We start from the raw sequence: 17361 nt of genomic DNA, 5'->3' as shown, positions 1-17361 counted from the left end.
GGAACGCATGTTGGCCGGCGGCCGAAGACTGGTGGTGCCGGATGAGTCAACAATTAATAGCTGCATCCCCGGTTGCGAGCTGCCCAGCGCGTCCTCCCAATGCGCGATGCTGGAGATGGGGATTGAGAGTACAGGCCCACATGGCGTGAGTGAGAGCGTCAGGGCAGTCACAGAGGGGACATTTGGGTGAAGGGAACTGGGAGGGATGTATCTTGTGGAGGACGGAGCCACAGACGAGAGATATGTGGCCAGAGGGGTAGCCGCGGCAGGAGACACTTAGGTAATGCTGCGCGACTCCTTATTGAGAAATCATTCCATCGCGGGCCGACATAGCGCCGTGTTGGAGAGCGGGAGCGAGCCCAGCACGTTATCGGGCTGCATTGCTGGCCGCCTCGAGGGAGCATGATTACAGAAAACGGCTGTAACGTGATCCTGAGTTCACAGTGGAGTGGTAAACGATACAGAATTACGGTCTGCTGTCAATACGTGCCCATCTACGAAGGGAGCACGGTTGCAGAAAACGGTTGTAACTCTTGTTTTACGGGAACTACCCGGAAACAAATTACGTGACACTTCGCCGCTAAGACGACTCTAACACTACGGGCGCCGCAGCTCCGCTGGTAATCCTTCTTCACAGAGTGAAAGGACGCAGTTATTGTTTTAACGGCGCGTGTCGAAGCCGCAGAACAACAATAATTTGTTTGCCTTACTATCGACATAACAGCGCAAAGGAGTTGATTGAAAGCTGTAGCTCCTTCTTCACTCGTTAAAAATATAGGCACAATGCTTTCCCGCAGAGCAAATTTCCACCGTATCGGCATTTTATCATAGTCCTTCTTCAGAACAGGCCTGACCTGAGTGACAGCAATGACTTTAGAGAAAACCAAATTAAGAAAAACAATGTATCGAAGCGGGATTTTTTTTTTTTTTCGAGTAACAAACATTTCAGCGAATGCGGTTTCTATATTGTCCAGGGAGATCTTATTGCTGGCCTTCAATGAACTATATCGCAAAGACATGCTATGGGAAACCGCAGCCGGCTACAGTTTTATGCATCCCTTTACAGCGCGCCACAAGGCACTTTTCCGAGCGCGCGTAGCTTCGTCCCGCTCAACAGCGGCCGATTCGGCCGCCGCTAATACATGCGAGCGGCAATGCAACCAGCGCCCCTCTATAGCCCAGCGCTGCCTTTTGAAAACCGTCACGCCTGGTACGACCCGCCAGCAGAGCGACGATCAAACATATCAGATAGGGCGGCGGGGGCAGTGCGAGCGCACTCCTAAACCAGCGCTCCTTAGTTCCCGTCGGCGCCCACACGCGGCGCAGCGATGCAGTTCGGCCACCGCTCCCGTGCTCCGTTTACTTCTGCGCGGACCTGTACGTATCTTTGTATTGTATCTCCTTTATATCATTGCGGCAAGCTTGGCTTCTTTATGTTCCTAACACTGGCTTCGTTGGCTGTTCTCCCGCGACAATGTGTTCAACTCTGGATCTTACGTGCGCCCCACGATATCGCTCTGTGTCGATCACTTCTAGTTTTTTTCTTTATCGGGCAGATGTCATCCCTAAAGGCTCCCGGCTGCGTACATTCAAGTTGTACGAGCGCCTGCAAATTGTTGCGCAAAATTCTTTCGTCCTTGTCCTTCTCATGCTTCAGCAATGTAGCTCGTTCTAGCGCTTTCATTTTTATGTTTTGCTTGAACAGCTCCCATTTTACCCCATATCTTTCTTTCTTTTTTGTTTTCTTCCTTCAATGCACTCTGGACGTATTTTACAAAGGCGTCATCGCTTAATAGCTTAGACTTTAATTTCCATTGTTCCCATCTGAATTCTTTCGGTTGCGTTTTCTTGCTCCCTATGGAAAAGGCGACCAAACAATGGTCGCTGAATGGGACCGGACGCACATGATGATTTCTGCATTCTGGTACAATTTCCAATGAAACGTATGCTCGATCAAGCCTGGAGTGACTGTATCCTTGAAAATGAGTAAAGTGAACTCCTCCTCCACTTACAGTTTCTCCTACGTCGTCAAGGGGAGGGAGGGAGGGAGGGAAAACTTTATTTGGTCCTGCAAATAGTGATAAATGAACCACTAAGCGGGCCGCTCCCACGTCGGGACCGAAAGGCCAAGCCTCACAGCCACGTCGTGAGCTTGCTGGACAGCCCAGAATTGATCGTCCAGGTTCGGACTGCGAAGTGCAGCCTCCCACCTGAACGCGTCCTTGATAGCCGGATCTTCAATTCGCTCGCAAGACCAGAGCATGTGTTCCAGTGTGGCTAAATCACCACAGTCCATGCAATAAGGCTCCGTATACGTCTCAGGATAAAACATGTGGAGCCTCCGCGGGCAAGGATAAGTGCCAGTCTGCAGTAAGCGTAATGTAAGTGCCTGAGCCCGGTTTAGTTTAGGATGCGGCAAACCGTAAATCCTGCGGTTAAGAAGATAGTACTTAGTTACCTCATTGTATGTGGAAGGGGGGTCTCTGTTCTCAGGGAGTGCTGTCACGCCGTGGCGCGGGGCAGAGCGGAGGGTAAGGTCTCGCGCTGCCGCATGAGCAGACTCGTTGAGATTCAGAGGGGCTCCTTCAATCACCCCAAGGTGAGCAGGAAACCAACATAAGTAGTGCTGAGAGATCTCACAGGTCTTCATAATTCTGAAAGCAACCTTAGCCACCGAGCCCTTCTCGAAAGCCCTAACGGCTGACTTTGAGTCACTATACACAAAAGGCCTGTTCCTGTCAACCAGGGCGAGCGCAATAGCCGCCTGCTCGGCGTCCTCCGGTCTATCAGTCCGAACAGAAGCAGCGTTGACGACCGCGCCCTCATTATCCACGACAACTACGGTAAACGCCTTCCTCTCTTCGTTAAAAGAAGCGTCGACGAAGCTAACCCTCTGATTCTTATTGCGAATGAGTCTCAGCAGGCAAGCCCCCCTGGCCTTTCTTCTACCGACATTTCGCTCCGGATGCATGTTCCTAGGAATAGGCATCACTTGATACCGCTGACGGGCCTTCAAGGGTATACCGACGTGAAGCAGCGAAATCCTCTCCTGAGGAACACCTAACTCTATCAGAATCTGCCGACCCGCGCTAGTCGTAGAGAGACGCACCATCTGCGCCCTCTCCTGAGCCTCAGCTATCTCATCCAAGGTATTATGTATACCCAGCTGGAGAAGCCGCTCGTTGCTGGTGCACATCGGCACTCCCAACACCTTCTTGGTGATCTTCCTTATCTGCGTGTCAAGCTTCTCCTTCTCTGAAGGCTTCCACTTGTGCATAGCCGCCACATAGGTAAAGTGACACAACGCAAAGGCGTGCATAAGCCGGATTAGACTGTCCTCCTTCAACCCATTCTGCTTGTTGGCCACCCTCTTCACTAAGCGAACCGCATTCTCTGTCTTGGCAATAAGTTTCGCGATCGTCAGCGTGTTGGCGCCATTAGACTCAATCAGCATTCCCAAAACCCTGATGTTATCTACCCTAGGTATCATATCCCCATTCCTCGTGCGAAGTTGAATGCTAATCTTGTCCACGGGAACCCAGCCCCTGGGCTTGGGTCCCCTTCTAGTGGGACTGTAAACCAACAGCGCCGACTTGGCGGGAGAGCACCTTAACCCCGTTGGGACCAAATAAGTCTCAATTGCATCTACTGCCTCCTGCAGAACACTCTCGATATACAGTCGAATCCACTTATAACGATACCGCTTATAACAATATATTGGATATAACGATGGACAACGATTGCACCGTCCAATTTTGTATGCTTTCTATGGTAAAATAACCCGCTTATTACGATGCTCCCGAGCCGCGATATCGGATATAGCGATTGAATCCGCTTATCGCGCGCACCGAAAATGCGAAAATGCGTCACGAGGAGGAAGCAGGCGAGAAGGAAGCGATCCCAGGGGAGGCCACGGAAGCACCCGATGATGAAGGGGTGCCACAGTTATGGTCGGCGCTTCACGAAGACGCGTTGTGTCTCGACGATTTTCTCCATGCCGACGATGGTGTGGAAACGTCCGAGTCCCTCAGTGACGAGACGATCGTTGCGAGTGTGCGTGGTGCAGCGGACAGCGCTGAGAGCGACGACGACGACGACGCAGCTGAGCAGCCTACCCAGGTACCGTCATCGCACGAGGCCCAACGAATGATACAGTCCCTACGGGACTTCATTTTCGCGAAGGACCTCCCGCTCAGCTATGTGGAGCAATTAGATGCTCTCGAAAAAGATGTGCGTCAGCTTCGCGTGAAGCAGTCAAAGCTGACTGACTATTGATTTTCTGCAAACGAGTAGTTGCACTACCTCACTTGCATGCTAATAAAATGTTTTGATCTCTCTTGTGGCTTTTTTTTCTCGACCCGCTTATAACGATTATCGGTTATAACGATGGGATTTTCTTGGCACTTGGATATTGTTATAAGTGGACTAGACTGTATCCCTCACTACCCCCAGGACACCATATGGTTATATCATCAGCATACATGGTATGTTTAATACCATCAATTTCCAAGAGCTTCCTGGCCAATCCGACCATGGCCAGATTGAACAATGTGGGCGAGATGACGGCCCCCTGAGGAGTACCCCTGTCCCCAAGATCCAGTGTCCGAGACTCCATCTCCGCAACCCTCAGGGTAGCCTTCCTACCTGACAGGAAGGACCTCACATAGTCGTGAAATCGCGCCCCCAAGCCTAGATCCGAAATAGACTTCAGAATATATGAGTGTCGAACGTTGTCAAAAGCCTTCTCTAGATCCAGCCCTAGGATGGCCTTAACGCCCCCACTACCCCCGTCAATGATTTGATGTTTGATAAGCTTCATTGCGTCTTGAGTGGACAGCCCGGCCCGAAAACCAATCATGGTGTGGGGGTACACTTCGTTCTCCTCAAGGTACCTCGTAAGCCGATTGAGCACCGCATGTTCCGCCACCTTGCCCACACATGAAGTGAGTGAAATGGGCCTTAAGTTATCAATGCTCGGGGCTTTGCCAGGCTTAGGAATCAGCACCGTGAGAGCTGTCTTCCACTGCTGCGGAACCTCCCCATCTCTCCACATAGCGTTAACCTCCCCGGTAAGGTACTCGATCGATCTATTGTCCAGGTTCTTCAAAAGCTTGTTCGAAATCCGGTCCGGCCCGGGAGCGGAGTTGCTGTTAAGGTTATGCAAAACCGTACGTATCTCTTCCACAGAAAAGTCTTCATCTAAGGAAACGTTGTCGTCCCCCGTGTACGTCTGCTCCACCAGAAGATCATCCGGGGCTGCAACAGGGAGGTATTTGTTGGCCAGCTGCTCGACCAGCTCTTCCTTCGAGGCAGACTTCACTGCATCGTGTATAGCTCTAGCAAGGACGTGCCCCTGACTAGCTCTCGTATTGGAATCGCTGAGCAAATGCTTAAGCAAGCCCCACGACTTCCCGTTGCGCACCTGCACATCCACCGAGTTACATATCTCATCCCACTGTTGCCTAGACAAAAGCTGGCAGTGCTCCTCAATCAGCTTATTCAGCTCTGAAACCTTTTTACGCAGCCTGCGATTAAGCCGCTGCCCCTTCCATCTAGCCAGCACAGACTGCTTGGCTTCAATCAGGTGGGCCAGCCTGCTATCAACACTGTCCACCTCCAGATCCGTAGTGATCCTCTCCGTAGCTTCCTTTACATCCTCCTTCACCTGGGCGACCCAATCCTCCAGAGACGGCCGGTTCAGGCCTACGATATTCTCCTCCCTTTCTCCTCTCTCCTCCCGGATCACCCGAAACTTATCCCAGTCTATAAAGGTCAACTCCCTCGGGCGCCTACCCTCAACCTCAAAAGCGACTTGGTTAATGTAATGATCATTACCGAGGTCCTCGACAAGATTGCACCAACTAGGCCTGGTAGCGTTCTTTACAAAGCAGAGGTCAGGGGTGGTGTCCCTACACGAAGACGTCCCTATTCGCGTCGGAAAGGCAGGGTCAGTGACCAGTGTAAGGTCGAACTCTGCAGCGTTCTGCCAGAGGTCCCTGCCCTTGGCCGTGTCATGCTTGTACCCCCACACGTGATACGGAGCATTAAAATCCCCCGCCACGATCAGCGGGTGGTTCCCGGCAAGCTTAGAGGCCTTCTGAAGAAGAAGCTTGAACCTCTGCGCCCTATCTCTCGGGGCACTGTACACGTTCAGAATAAACACGCTTCCCTTGGTCACCCGGTTCGGAATCACCTCAATCATGACATATTCCAGGGAACTGAACGGTATCTTAAGGTCATGCACCACCTGCGTCAGTTTGTTATCCAGCATAATGCAAGTCCCCCTAGTTTTACATCCGCCGAAGACGGCTCGGTAGCCCGTCAGAGAAACTTCTTCCGTCATTGTCTCCTGCAATAGTATAACCTGCGGCCTACCCTCACACGTGCGAATATACTGCTGTAGAGGCGCCCTTTTACGAGCATACCCTCTACAGTTCCATTGCCATACACGAAAAGTCTCATTTCGCCGCGCCATGTTGAAGTTGTTGCTGCGAGCCACCTTGCTGAGCCTCAGACTTCCCTGTCGGGGCACCTGGAGACTGAGATCTCGATCTCGGGGCGTGAGAGGCATTCAGATTGCACCTGTTCTCCAACGCCTCGATTCTACATCGCATCTCCGAGAAACTTCCATCGATCGAGGCGAGCGACTCCGTGAGACGCTTATTCAGCTGCGCCAGACCATCGTTGACCTGTTTAATACTATCAATAACACCCGACATCATCTCCTTAACCTCAGACCTCAACTTCCTCGGCACGGGCTCCGCTTCATGGGTCAATGCCTCCCTTTTTGAGGGGCGCGACCCACCAGCCTCACCTACGTCAGCAACATCCATGCTCTCTACAGGCTCAAGCACTGCACTATCGGCCGGTGCAGGGACTGCCGCACCCTTAAGAGCCGATATTTCTGCCCTAAGCATCCTCACCATTTCTCTCAACTCTGCGTTTTCTTGCTCTAACCTCTTGAATCTCTCCTCATTCTTACCATGCTCTGGCCTTACCACACTAGGCATCTCCATTCGGGAACTTGCCCGCTCCACCCAGGCAGTATCACTGGCCACTCCACCGTGGCCCTTGCCTTGTAGACCATGCAACACACCACTCTTGCGCACACCCAGCCCCTCAGTCCCCTTGGGGCCACGCCCAGTCCCAGTTCCCAACTGTCTGTCCAGTCCGAAGCGCACCTTGGACGCCGATCTGCTCCCAGTCCGGCCGCCGGAGCGGCTGCGAGATGCTCTTCCTGGTCCCCTTGATCTTGATCTGGAACGTCGACGCCCACGCTCCTGTCCTTGCCCAGCCCCCGGTGTCTTCCCCAGCGACGGAAACTGGTTTTCGTCGTACCTGAAGCCTCCCTTCTCTTCTTCCTCAACCTTGGTATCTGCCATAGCCCGCTCAAAACGACGGCGCCTGACCACATATGGGGTACGGAACCGCTGCTTGCACTCCTTGCCCGCCGTGATGTGCTCACCTCCACACAGTTCACACTTGGGCATACATCCATGGGGTTCCCCGGGATTGGGTGATCCGCAGCCCCTGCAGACCGCTTCTTCCGGTGAGGGGCAGACGTCAGCGCGATGTCCCAACTTTCCACACGCATAACAAACATCTATCTGCTTGCGGTAAAGCGTGCACCTAACCAGTGCGTTACCATACCGGACATAATTGGGCACCTTGTACCCGTCGAAGGCGATGATGACCGTGCCCGACTCCTTGATTCGCTTGGCAGCCAGGGCGAGGGGATTATGCGGGTTAACAATCTTGCGATGGAGCGCTGCAGGGCTCTCGCTGAGAGGAACGTTTCTTATTATCCCCTTGCACGTTTCATGTGGCGCCGCACGATAGGCCGCAGCTTCATGCATGTGCCCAGCAATGCACAGATCCTTGATCCTCACGTACTTCGTAGCATTTTCTTCCTCCGGCGTGCTAACCACCACAATATTCTGTTGAAAATTCGGGCAGATCGTGTCCGCTTCTCGCTTCACATCGTCTATGCAAGCAGCAGCCGTGATTGCATCAGCCACCACGGCCGCACCAATTTTGGATATATTCAGACCTCCCCTGATCCTGACGATAATCTTAATATCATTTTTCGGCAGCGGAGGCATTTTCGCGCGCCGGATGATACCCTTCTTCACACTAGCTGGCGTGTTTGTACTCACTCGGCCGTTCGTGGGTCCCAGCCCGACGTTAGGGCTACCAGCGTTGCCGCCAAATGGTAGCCTTGCCTTGGTCGTAGAATTCCTCTCGCTCTGAATTTTCCAGCCAGCATCCTCCGAAACTTCTTCCGGAGCAATGTCTTCACCCTCCACAGCATATTCCACCATGACAATAGCCTCAGACGGCCGGAAGGCCGGAAGGCCCACGAACACGGCGATCAGGGCTAACACCTCCGCCGGCGTGGTCGAGAAAAAAAAGGCCGTAAAGTCACGTACAGTTCACTCACGGAAAAATGTCCGCTATCCCGGTGTAGCTGGTAACTTCCCGGATCCGTTGAGCACAAAATTAGGCACCAACAAGAAAAATACCCGGTCAAAACTGCTCATAAAGGCGGCAGCCGACACGAACACGTCCTGCCACTCCGTCGCCCCCTGGCGGCCTCCCTACGTCGTCAAGCCCACATTCATTTACAATAGACAGTAACGTTTCTGTGCTTGCGTCTCTGAACGGTGTAGCACTTGTCTTGTCTTGTGATGCACAAACACAATTGAAATCACCTAACATGACGACACTTCGTTCACTGTTGCAGTAAGGTGCCACAGTGTCGAAGAAATATTTCCTATCCCGCACCTTTGTTGGAGCGTACAAGCACAAGACACGCCACTTACACTCAGACACCACAAAATCACAGGCAACTAGGCTTTCGTCCGTGCTAGGAGTCACATGCTCAATATATAGGCCCATGATTTGTCTGATAAACGGTACGCACCCTGCCGACGTGCCAACCGCGTGAGAAGCACATGCATGATACTGAGACTGGAAACACCGTACCATAGCCTCTATCTGATCCTCGTCTTCTATTTTTGCCTCTTGAACTGCTAATATATCCAAGTTCTCCGGGAACTTAGTCCCCGTACATTAAGCGTAGCTACACGCATGGGCCTATTGAGGTAAAACAAGAAATAGCAGTGTCAGACGGAAGGCGTAGGGTTTACCTTTGTTGGCATGTCTTGCAGGGTATTCCGTCTCAGACTCGAATCAGGACTTGGGTGTGCTGCCTGTCGTAAGAGGTGACGCAGGAAGCTCGTTGACGACACGATTTTTTTTTTCCAACGTACTTCCACTGCTGTTCAAGTTGCCGTAGACGTTGCGCTTTGGGCGCATCGTCGACGCACTCCCTTCCGCGTTTCGCCGACCCTTCCTGCAGGTTCATCTTCATCACACTGGACCCTCTTACAGTTGCCTCGTCGTCTTTTTTGGAGTCACTCTCGGTGGCCACAGCCGGCGAAGCCACGAGGGCAGTCTCCGATGTGGAGGGGTTGGCTTCCGGAACCATCACCTCCTTCGTTAGTTCTTCCCCTAAACCCTTTTGTGTGGAGTCGACTTCGTACGGCTTCTCTGCAAAGTCGCTCACCACGTCTTTCACAGCGTTCCTGTCCTCTTCCGGAGTCGTAGCCGTCTCCGCCTCCTTTTCGTCCATCAAGAGCTCATCCCGGTCTGCGTCAGCACTCCGGCCGACCGCTCGCGCGTACGTTCGCGTGCAGTCAGCCTACTCATGCCCGAAGGCATTGCACTCGGTGCATTTGGGAACCTCTGCATTCACGTGTGATGTGGCGTGCAGTGCGACACCGCAGACAGACCGGGGCCCTACCTGGAACCACTACAAGGGCTTTCCCCTTTCCAAGCGGCACCTGGTGCGGTAGACATTCCGGGGTGACGCCCTCCCGAAGCACAAGTCGGAGCACACGAGTGGTAGAGTCCGCAGTTTCAAAATCAGCTGCTCTCTATCGGTCGCTCGCCACATCCTTCACTTCGCCGTACACAGCGAAGGCCCGGCGAATCGCTTCATTTGACACGTCGAAGGAAACCCAATGAAGCTTCACTCGTAGCTCTTGCTTGTTTGGGTCGATGACCAAACACGTACGCCCCTTCACGTCCAGCTTCCCGGCTTCCAACAGCTGCTTCTCCGCGTCTTCGCTGCGAAAGTTCACCAGCCAAACGTGCGACATCTGATAACCACCGATGCCGCCCACTTCCTGTATGACGCCGATATCTTTCAGTGGTTGGCGAAAATCGTCAATCCGGTACGGTCGACAGGTATTAGCGAGTTTTAGCTGAACGTTTTAAAGCAAACCTTTTTACCTCTACCCCCCCAAGGGTTCTTTCGCGACCGTTGGTGTCACCAGAAAACTACCGCAAACAAATAAAAGAATTTACTGCACCGCCAGGAATCGAACCTGGAACTAAAAGAGTAACAAAGCAAGAGCCCGTTATCTTACCGATTGAGCTACGCGTCCACGCGGCGACGGGGAAGCAAAGTGGTGCACTCATCAAGCACATCTACGTGTTTAACCCCTGCATTCTCGCTGAATGCCACGCGATAGCGATTAAAGGAAGCTCACACCAACCCATCGCATCTCACTTCTAGTACCCCAGTGTGCTAAAGCCTGTGGCTTCCAGTACACACGTGAAAATTCTCACCTCCTTGTCGTCCGCCCTCATGACAAACGACACCCCAAAGAACACATTCAAATACTCCTTGATGGCCAGGCCATCACTCCAAGCCCCAGCATCAAGATCCTGGGCCTACATCTTCAGACCAACACCAAGAGTGACGGATCACTGCAGCACCTCAAACACACTATCAATAAAATCATACACATGATCAGGCGAGTTTACACCAAGAAGCTAGGCCTCAAGGAATTTGATACCTTTCGATTAGTTCAAGCTTTTGTCCTCTTGAGAATCACTTACGTAGAACCCCTGCCTTCTTCTCGGCAAGGGGGACTTAAGATGCTTTATCTAATGATTAGAAAGGCGGTTGAGCAAGCCATTTGTCTTCCTATGAGTGCGTCCACCGAAAGGTTGCTTAACACGGGGCTCCACAACAAGGTGAAAGAGCTGATTGAAGGCCATCTTTCTAACCAGTAGGTCCGACTCAGAACTGCGATGGGTAACCACATGCTTCACCAGATTGGCTGGGCAGCCCAGAATGTCACTCCGCTTGACGTACTTCCAGACACTTGGCGACTAAAACTAAAGATGCTCCCTTTGCTTAGAAATATGAACCCCTCACACGACGAGGGTTCCCGAAAAGCACGGGCTCAAGCGCTAAACACCACCCTCAGTGGGGATAATGCAGTTATCTACACAGACGCCTCCAAACATCAAGGGCAGCAATACGCCATCATCGTGGCTACCTCCAGAACCAATCTCCTTGCGTGTACCTCGCTTAGCACCCAAGAAATGACGGCAGCAGGAGAGGCAGCCATCACCTTGGCTCTCGCTCAACCAGGGGTCCGGAAGGTAGTCATCGATTCCCAGCAAGCCTACTGGAATTACCAGTAGGGTTGGGTGTCCTGACCTGCACGGCGCGTGCTAAAAAACCACTCCCCAAACGGTTCCATTTAGCTCATCTGGACACCCCCTCACGCTTCAATGGAGGGCAACAAATACGCCCACCCAACAAGCCTGCGCTTTTAACTCCCGTGCTATAGAGCTGCACGAGGACAGTCACCCGCTTGTCACGTTCAGGGAGATAACCCAGCATTATCGCCTTCTGAGACAGAGCGTACCTTCGCCTTACCGTGACCTTTCCAGAGAACAATAAACTACCCTACGGCTCATACAATCCGGCTCCTTCCCACACCCGACGCGCCTTCACTTAATGCACCCGAATCGCTACGAAGCTGAATGTAAATTTTGCTCACAAGTAGGAACGCTCTGCCACATAATCGCGGTGTGCGACTTTAGCCCTGAGCACCCTCCTCGCTTTCCCTCAACTACCGAACAAAAGGAATGAGAAACGCTGCGGTCCAGCCCCTCTCTACCTACCCAGTTTCAGCTGGTGGGCAGAGCACAGGCGGCGCGGACAGAATATGCGCTACAGTGAAGAAGGAACCAGTCCCCTGGCCGGCACTCTGTGCCGTTCAGAAATCCCAATAGAAGTATTTCCTCATGCTCTCCCTCCTCCTCTTGCTCCTCCCCCGTCTCTGCAGCCGATCTCATCGCCTCCGTCCGCGACGGCAGAGACGGAGAAGTCAGGTCGTCTAACCGGGTTTGACCTTTAATTTTATAAAAAAGAGTTTCCACTCATTTGCTACACCAATACAACTCAATCTACCACCGTTCATGCATCGTGCATTAATTTAACCTTACAAAGAATATCTCTTTGAAGTAATAGAGGGTGTGGTTAAGTGCATTCCACTTCTGTCTGGTTTCACTATTTGTAGAGCGACGTGAGTGAATTTAAGTGACGTCGCATGGGTAATCATTGTGAGTGTCGCTTACAGCTTTGCTTTCCAACCACATTCACAGTGTGGATTGGCGCTAATTTTTTTAAATGCAGAGCATTTCTTTAACTCACATGTAGCGTCCGATGTCCGTCCGAAACAGCTCAGCGCGCAGGCGCGCCCTCTCCCCCACTCCTCCTCTCCCGCATCACGCTACCCTCCTCGCTCTCAACAACAGGTCCGCACCCCTCCCCCTACACTATATAAAAAAATAATACTTACCGGCGCCAGGTTTCGATCCCACGACCCTGCGGGCGGAACGCAAGGTACATGGTGCTCTAACCACTGCGCCAGAAAGCCGACACAGAACCGAAGGCTACGAACGCGCCTTATATCCTTGACTCATTCAAACTACGTCAAGAAGCTGCTGATATAACGCATTCACTACCACCAACTCGTGACCGAAGCGGCGGCAGACCGTGCAGCGAGGCACCTTGCAGTCGCGCCTCATATGGTCCGTCCCCGAGCAGCGGAGGCACTGCGGGGCCCTGCCTGGCACGACCACGAGCGCCTGGCCGCCCGCAACCCGGAGCTCGTGCGGCAGGTCGTCGATCCTCACGCCGGCGTTCAGCCTGAGGGTCACCGACCGCGTCGTCGAACCTTTCTCGTTCATGCCCTTGACCCGCCACTTCTCACGTCCGATGTCGACGACACGCCCGTACGGTAGCAGCGCCGCTCGAACCTCCTCGTCCGGCACGTTGTAAAGAATCCAGTGCAATTTCATCCGCACATCTTGGTTCGCCGGATCGATGACGAGGCACCGGCGCTCCTTCACCTTCACGTCGGTGGCCGCGAGCATGCGCTTTACGCCGCCTTCGTCCCCGAATGTCAGGGCCCATACGTGGTTCATTTGATACGCCCCCAAGGCAAGCACCTCGGGGAGCAGTTCCAAACGAGCCAAAGTGTCCCTGAAATCTTCGACACGATAAGGCCTCGCACGAACGTCCGCATGTAGAAAAATGGTGTTTAAAACACACCGACCTGTTGGCAGCATTGGCAAACTCACGGGGTAATCTTCCGATTCCTGTCCAAAAAACCTGTTTCCGCGGCCAGACTTGGCCGCATTCACCGCTCCTGAGGAGCCAATCATCCCGCGTCCGCACACTAGCGCGCCCGGAAGCAGCAATTCGGTTATCTGGGCGACTGTACTGAGCTATAGCGGCACTCGTCTGTAAAACGCTTATTTGTGCCACTGATAGTATGCGCGCGTTGATATGCAGATAAAAGAAAGCCGCTAGTGAGGTTCGAACTCACGACCGCTGGTTTACAAGACCAGCGCTCTACCACTGCGCTATAGCGGCACTCGTCTGTAAAACGCTTATTTGTGCCACTGATTGTATGCGCGCGTTGATATGCAGATAAAAGAAAGCCGCTAGTGAAGTTCGAACTCACGACCGCTGGTTTACAAGACCAGCGCTCTACCACTGAGCTATAGCGGCACTCGCCTGCACAGCGCTTATTTGTGCCACTGATAGTATGCGCGCGATGATATGCAGATAAAAGAAAGCCGCTAGTGAGGTTCGAACTCACGACCGCTGGTTTACAAGACCAGCGCTCTGCCACTGAGCTATAGCGGCACTCGCCTGCACAGCGCTTATTTGTGCCACTGATAGTATGCGCGCGATGATATGCAGATAAAAGAAAGCCGCTAGTGAGGTTCCAACTCACGACCGATGGTTTACAAGACCAGCGCTCTGCCACTGAGCTATAGCGGCACTCGTCTGTAAAACGTTTATTTCTGCCACTGATAGTATGCGCGCGTTAATATGCAGATAAAAGAAACCCGCTAGTCAGGTTCGAACTCACGACCGCTGGTTTAAAAGACCAGCGGTCTGCCACTGAGCTATAGCGGCACTCGTCTGTAAAACGTTTATTTGTGCCACTGATAGTATGCGCGCGTTAATATGCAGATAAAAGAAAGCCGCTAGTGAGGTTCGAACTCACGACCGCTGGTTTACAAGACCAGCGCTCTGCCACTGAGCTATAGCGGCACTCACTGTAAAACGCTTATTTGTGCCACTGATAGTATGCGCGCGTTGATATGCAGATAAAAGAAAGCCGCTAGTGAGGTTCGAACTCACGACCGCTGGTTTACAAGACCAGCGCTCTACCACTGAGCTACAGCGGCACTCGGCTGCACAGCGCTTATTTGTGCCACTGATAGTATGCGCGCGTTGATATGCAGATAAAAGAAAGCCGCTAGTGAGGTTCGAACTCACGACCGCTGGTTTACAAGACCAGCGCTCTACCACTGAGCTATAGCGGCACTCGGCTGCACAGCGCTTATTTGTGCCACTGATAGTATGCGCGCGTTGATATGCAGATAAAAGAAAGCCGCTAGTGAGGTTCGAACTCACGACCGCTGGTTTACAAGACCAGCGCTCTACCACTGAGCTATAGCGGCACTCGGCTGCACAGCGCTTATTTGTGCCACTGATAGTATGCGCGCGTTGATATGCAGATAAAAGAGAGCCGCTAGTGAGGTTCGAACTCACGACCGCTGGTTTACAAGACCAGCGCTCTACCACTGAGCTATAGCGGCACTCGGCTGCACAGCGCTTATTTGTGCCACTGATAGTATGCGCGCGTTGATATGCAGATAAAAGAAAGCCGCTAGTGAGGTTCGAACTCACGACCGCTGGTTTACAAGACCAGCGCTCTACCACTGAGCTATAGCGGCTTTTTTTTTTCTTTATTACCGGCTTGGTACAGAACATGCAATACAACCTTTGCACAACACAAGCTTAAAAGCACTGGCCGAGCTCAGGCAAGTGCGTGTGGGTTAAAACTGCTTAAGGGCTACCAGTTCGTTCAGTACATTCATCCACAAGGGTGGCTCATTCTGGGAGTTGTAAACACCTCTTATAAATGCGATGCTTTCTTTAAAGTATTCCCTCGCCGGACGTGCGTTGGCGTCGGCGTGACGAACTGCCATACGCGTTTTCCACAGACTGTGCAGGCTGAGGAGAATAAACATGTCGTGGGGCACGCCTTCGTCATTTTCTGTCGGCAGAAACCGTATGCCGTAAGGAGTTATCGGTAGATCTTTCTTTAAAGTTCGCTGGAGGATGTCCCAGTGAAAAAAAGCGTCACTGCAGTCAAGAAATATGTGTTCAATAGTCTCTGGTTTACGGCAGATAATGCAGTCAATGCCCCAGGGGACAAACAACCCTTTTTCTTGTAGCCAAGGTTTGACTGGCAAGGTGCCACAGTGAAGTTGGAAGAAAAAGGATTTCGTTGATGACCGGACTGGCATTTTTTTAACTCTTTTTAAAACATCTTGTCCTGGGCCTGCACAGTGTAAGGATCGGTACAGAGGCACCGGCATTGTCACATCGATCAAGTCTTTGTAAAGTCGTTTGCGGGTAACAGCACTGATATATTCGATTGAAAATCGCGCTTTTAAGAACTGGTATGCCAGCACCACTTCTCGTAAATATCCCCTTGCAGTCGTTCCCCTGGTAACATAAGAAGACATAACAAAGTCAGGCAAGGAATCACACAGCCTAAGTTGGATCATAGTACGTAAAAAGTCATTGCTTTGGTCGCGTAGAAAAACAAATCTCGACACAACTTGTCTCACAAACAAATGAACCAACCCCAAGCCGCCACATCTGACAGAACGAAAAAGGTTTGTGCGGCTAGTGCGCTCCCACGTGGAGCCCCATATAAATACGGCAAAGACCCTATGCAATTTTTGCACATGAACCCTTGTCATGTATAGCACTTGAAGAACATACCAGATCTTTGCAACCAAGAACAAATTGCACACAGTTGCACGTCCGAACATCGATAAGTCGCGACCGCCCCACTTAGCCGTTTTTTCCCTCACCCGTTCTATCTCCGCTTCCCAGTATTCTTTCGTGTCGCGGTACTGGTCAAGTGGTACGCCTAGGTATTTTGAGGGTATGGTGGCCCACTGTGCCCTTGCGAATGAGGCTGGAGTGTTATCCCACGCTCCGTGCCAGAACCCCGCAGTTTTGTCCCAGTTAATTTCACTTCCTGTCTGTTTACAAAACATTACGGCATCATTCACGGCTTCACAAACACTCTCTTTGTCAGTACAGATAAGGGCAATGTCGTCGGCGTACGCAAGGATTTTGACTTCACTTTCATGGAGCTTGAAACCGTGCACGCTGTCATTGTAGAGCAACTTCAAACAAAATGGCTCGAGGTACAGAGCGAAGAGTAGAGGTTCCAGGGGGCACCCTTGTTTCACGGATGACAGGATCTGGAAGCTACTGGTTATTTTCTTATTTATGATGAGACTCGCTGAGCAATCGGAGTAGCTCATTTTGACGCCTTCTAAAATGACAGCACCTACATTAACATGCTCCAGGATATCAAACAAGATTTTGTGGGTAACGCGATCAAACGCCTTTTCTAAGTCAAGTTGTAGTACGGCGACTTGTCCACCCAGAGCGTCTACGCACTCTAGGATGCTCCTGGCCACATGAATGTTGGTCTGAATAGAGCGTCCTTTTATTCCGCACGTTTGGTGCGGCCCAACAATATATGTTATAGCTGATTGCAACCTGCTTGCTAAAACCTTCATAAAAATTTTGTAATCAACGTTCGTGAGACTGATTGGGCGGAAGCCCTTCACCGACAATAATTTAGCGGGGTCGTCGCTCTTTGGAATAAGAACAATGTGCGAGTGTCTGAACGATTTTGGCAGCCATTTTTTCTCATATGCTTCCTTTAACAAGCAGTAAAGGATCATCGCTAGTTCACCTTTGAATGCTTTGTAAAAACAAGCCCCTAAACCATCTGGTCCAGGGGATTTGCCCATACTCAATTCATCTATGGCTTTCTCTATTTCTGATATGCTTATGGGTCCTTCCAGACGCTCTCTTAGCTCGTCATCCAACTTAGGCATCGCAGATAAAAAACACTTTGTAAATCCATCTTCGAC

The 17361-nt window shown here is 51.8% G+C and overlaps 1 protein-coding gene and 9 non-coding genes across 10 annotated transcripts; all 10 read right to left on the bottom strand.

The window, feature by feature from the left end:
* Window positions 1-13675: 13675 nt before the first annotated feature.
* Window positions 13676-13747, bottom strand: Trnat-ugu (transfer RNA threonine (anticodon UGU)). The gene has a single exon. It is a non-coding gene; the product is annotated as a tRNA-Thr (tRNA).
* Window positions 13748-13813: 66 nt separating this feature from the next.
* On the bottom strand, window positions 13814-13885 carry Trnat-ugu (transfer RNA threonine (anticodon UGU)). The gene has a single exon. It is a non-coding gene; the product is annotated as a tRNA-Thr (tRNA).
* Window positions 13886-13951: 66 nt separating this feature from the next.
* On the bottom strand, window positions 13952-14023 carry Trnat-ugu (transfer RNA threonine (anticodon UGU)). Its single transcript has one exon. It is a non-coding gene; the product is annotated as a tRNA-Thr (tRNA).
* A 342-nt stretch (window positions 14024-14365) lies between these two features.
* On the bottom strand, window positions 14366-14437 carry Trnat-ugu (transfer RNA threonine (anticodon UGU)). Its single transcript has one exon. It is a non-coding gene; the product is annotated as a tRNA-Thr (tRNA).
* Window positions 14438-14502: 65 nt separating this feature from the next.
* On the bottom strand, window positions 14503-14574 carry Trnat-ugu (transfer RNA threonine (anticodon UGU)). Its single transcript has one exon. It is a non-coding gene; the product is annotated as a tRNA-Thr (tRNA).
* A 66-nt stretch (window positions 14575-14640) lies between these two features.
* Window positions 14641-14712, bottom strand: Trnat-ugu (transfer RNA threonine (anticodon UGU)). The gene has a single exon. It is a non-coding gene; the product is annotated as a tRNA-Thr (tRNA).
* A 66-nt stretch (window positions 14713-14778) lies between these two features.
* Trnat-ugu (transfer RNA threonine (anticodon UGU)) lies at window positions 14779-14850 on the bottom strand. Its single transcript has one exon. It is a non-coding gene; the product is annotated as a tRNA-Thr (tRNA).
* Window positions 14851-14916: 66 nt separating this feature from the next.
* On the bottom strand, window positions 14917-14988 carry Trnat-ugu (transfer RNA threonine (anticodon UGU)). Its single transcript has one exon. It is a non-coding gene; the product is annotated as a tRNA-Thr (tRNA).
* A 66-nt stretch (window positions 14989-15054) lies between these two features.
* On the bottom strand, window positions 15055-15126 carry Trnat-ugu (transfer RNA threonine (anticodon UGU)). The gene has a single exon. It is a non-coding gene; the product is annotated as a tRNA-Thr (tRNA).
* A 24-nt stretch (window positions 15127-15150) lies between these two features.
* On the bottom strand, window positions 15151-16533 carry LOC144169636 (uncharacterized). Its single transcript, XM_077698905.1, has one exon. The coding sequence runs from the start codon at window positions 16465-16467 to the stop codon at window positions 15229-15231; it is 1239 nt and encodes a 412-aa protein (XP_077555031.1). The 5' UTR covers window positions 16468-16533; the 3' UTR covers window positions 15151-15228.
* Between the last annotated feature and the right edge of the window lie 828 nt (window positions 16534-17361).

The sequence above is a fragment of the Haemaphysalis longicornis genome, unplaced genomic scaffold (genome assembly GCF_048455015.1).
Source record: "Haemaphysalis longicornis isolate Haplotype H1 unplaced genomic scaffold, Haemaphysalis longicornis Haplotype H1 scaffold_1, whole genome shotgun sequence".
NCBI classification, from domain to species: domain Eukaryota; kingdom Metazoa; phylum Arthropoda; class Arachnida; order Ixodida; family Ixodidae; genus Haemaphysalis; species Haemaphysalis longicornis.
The sequence above is the reverse complement of the archived record's forward strand: the minus strand, read 5'-3'. Positions and strand labels throughout refer to the sequence as shown.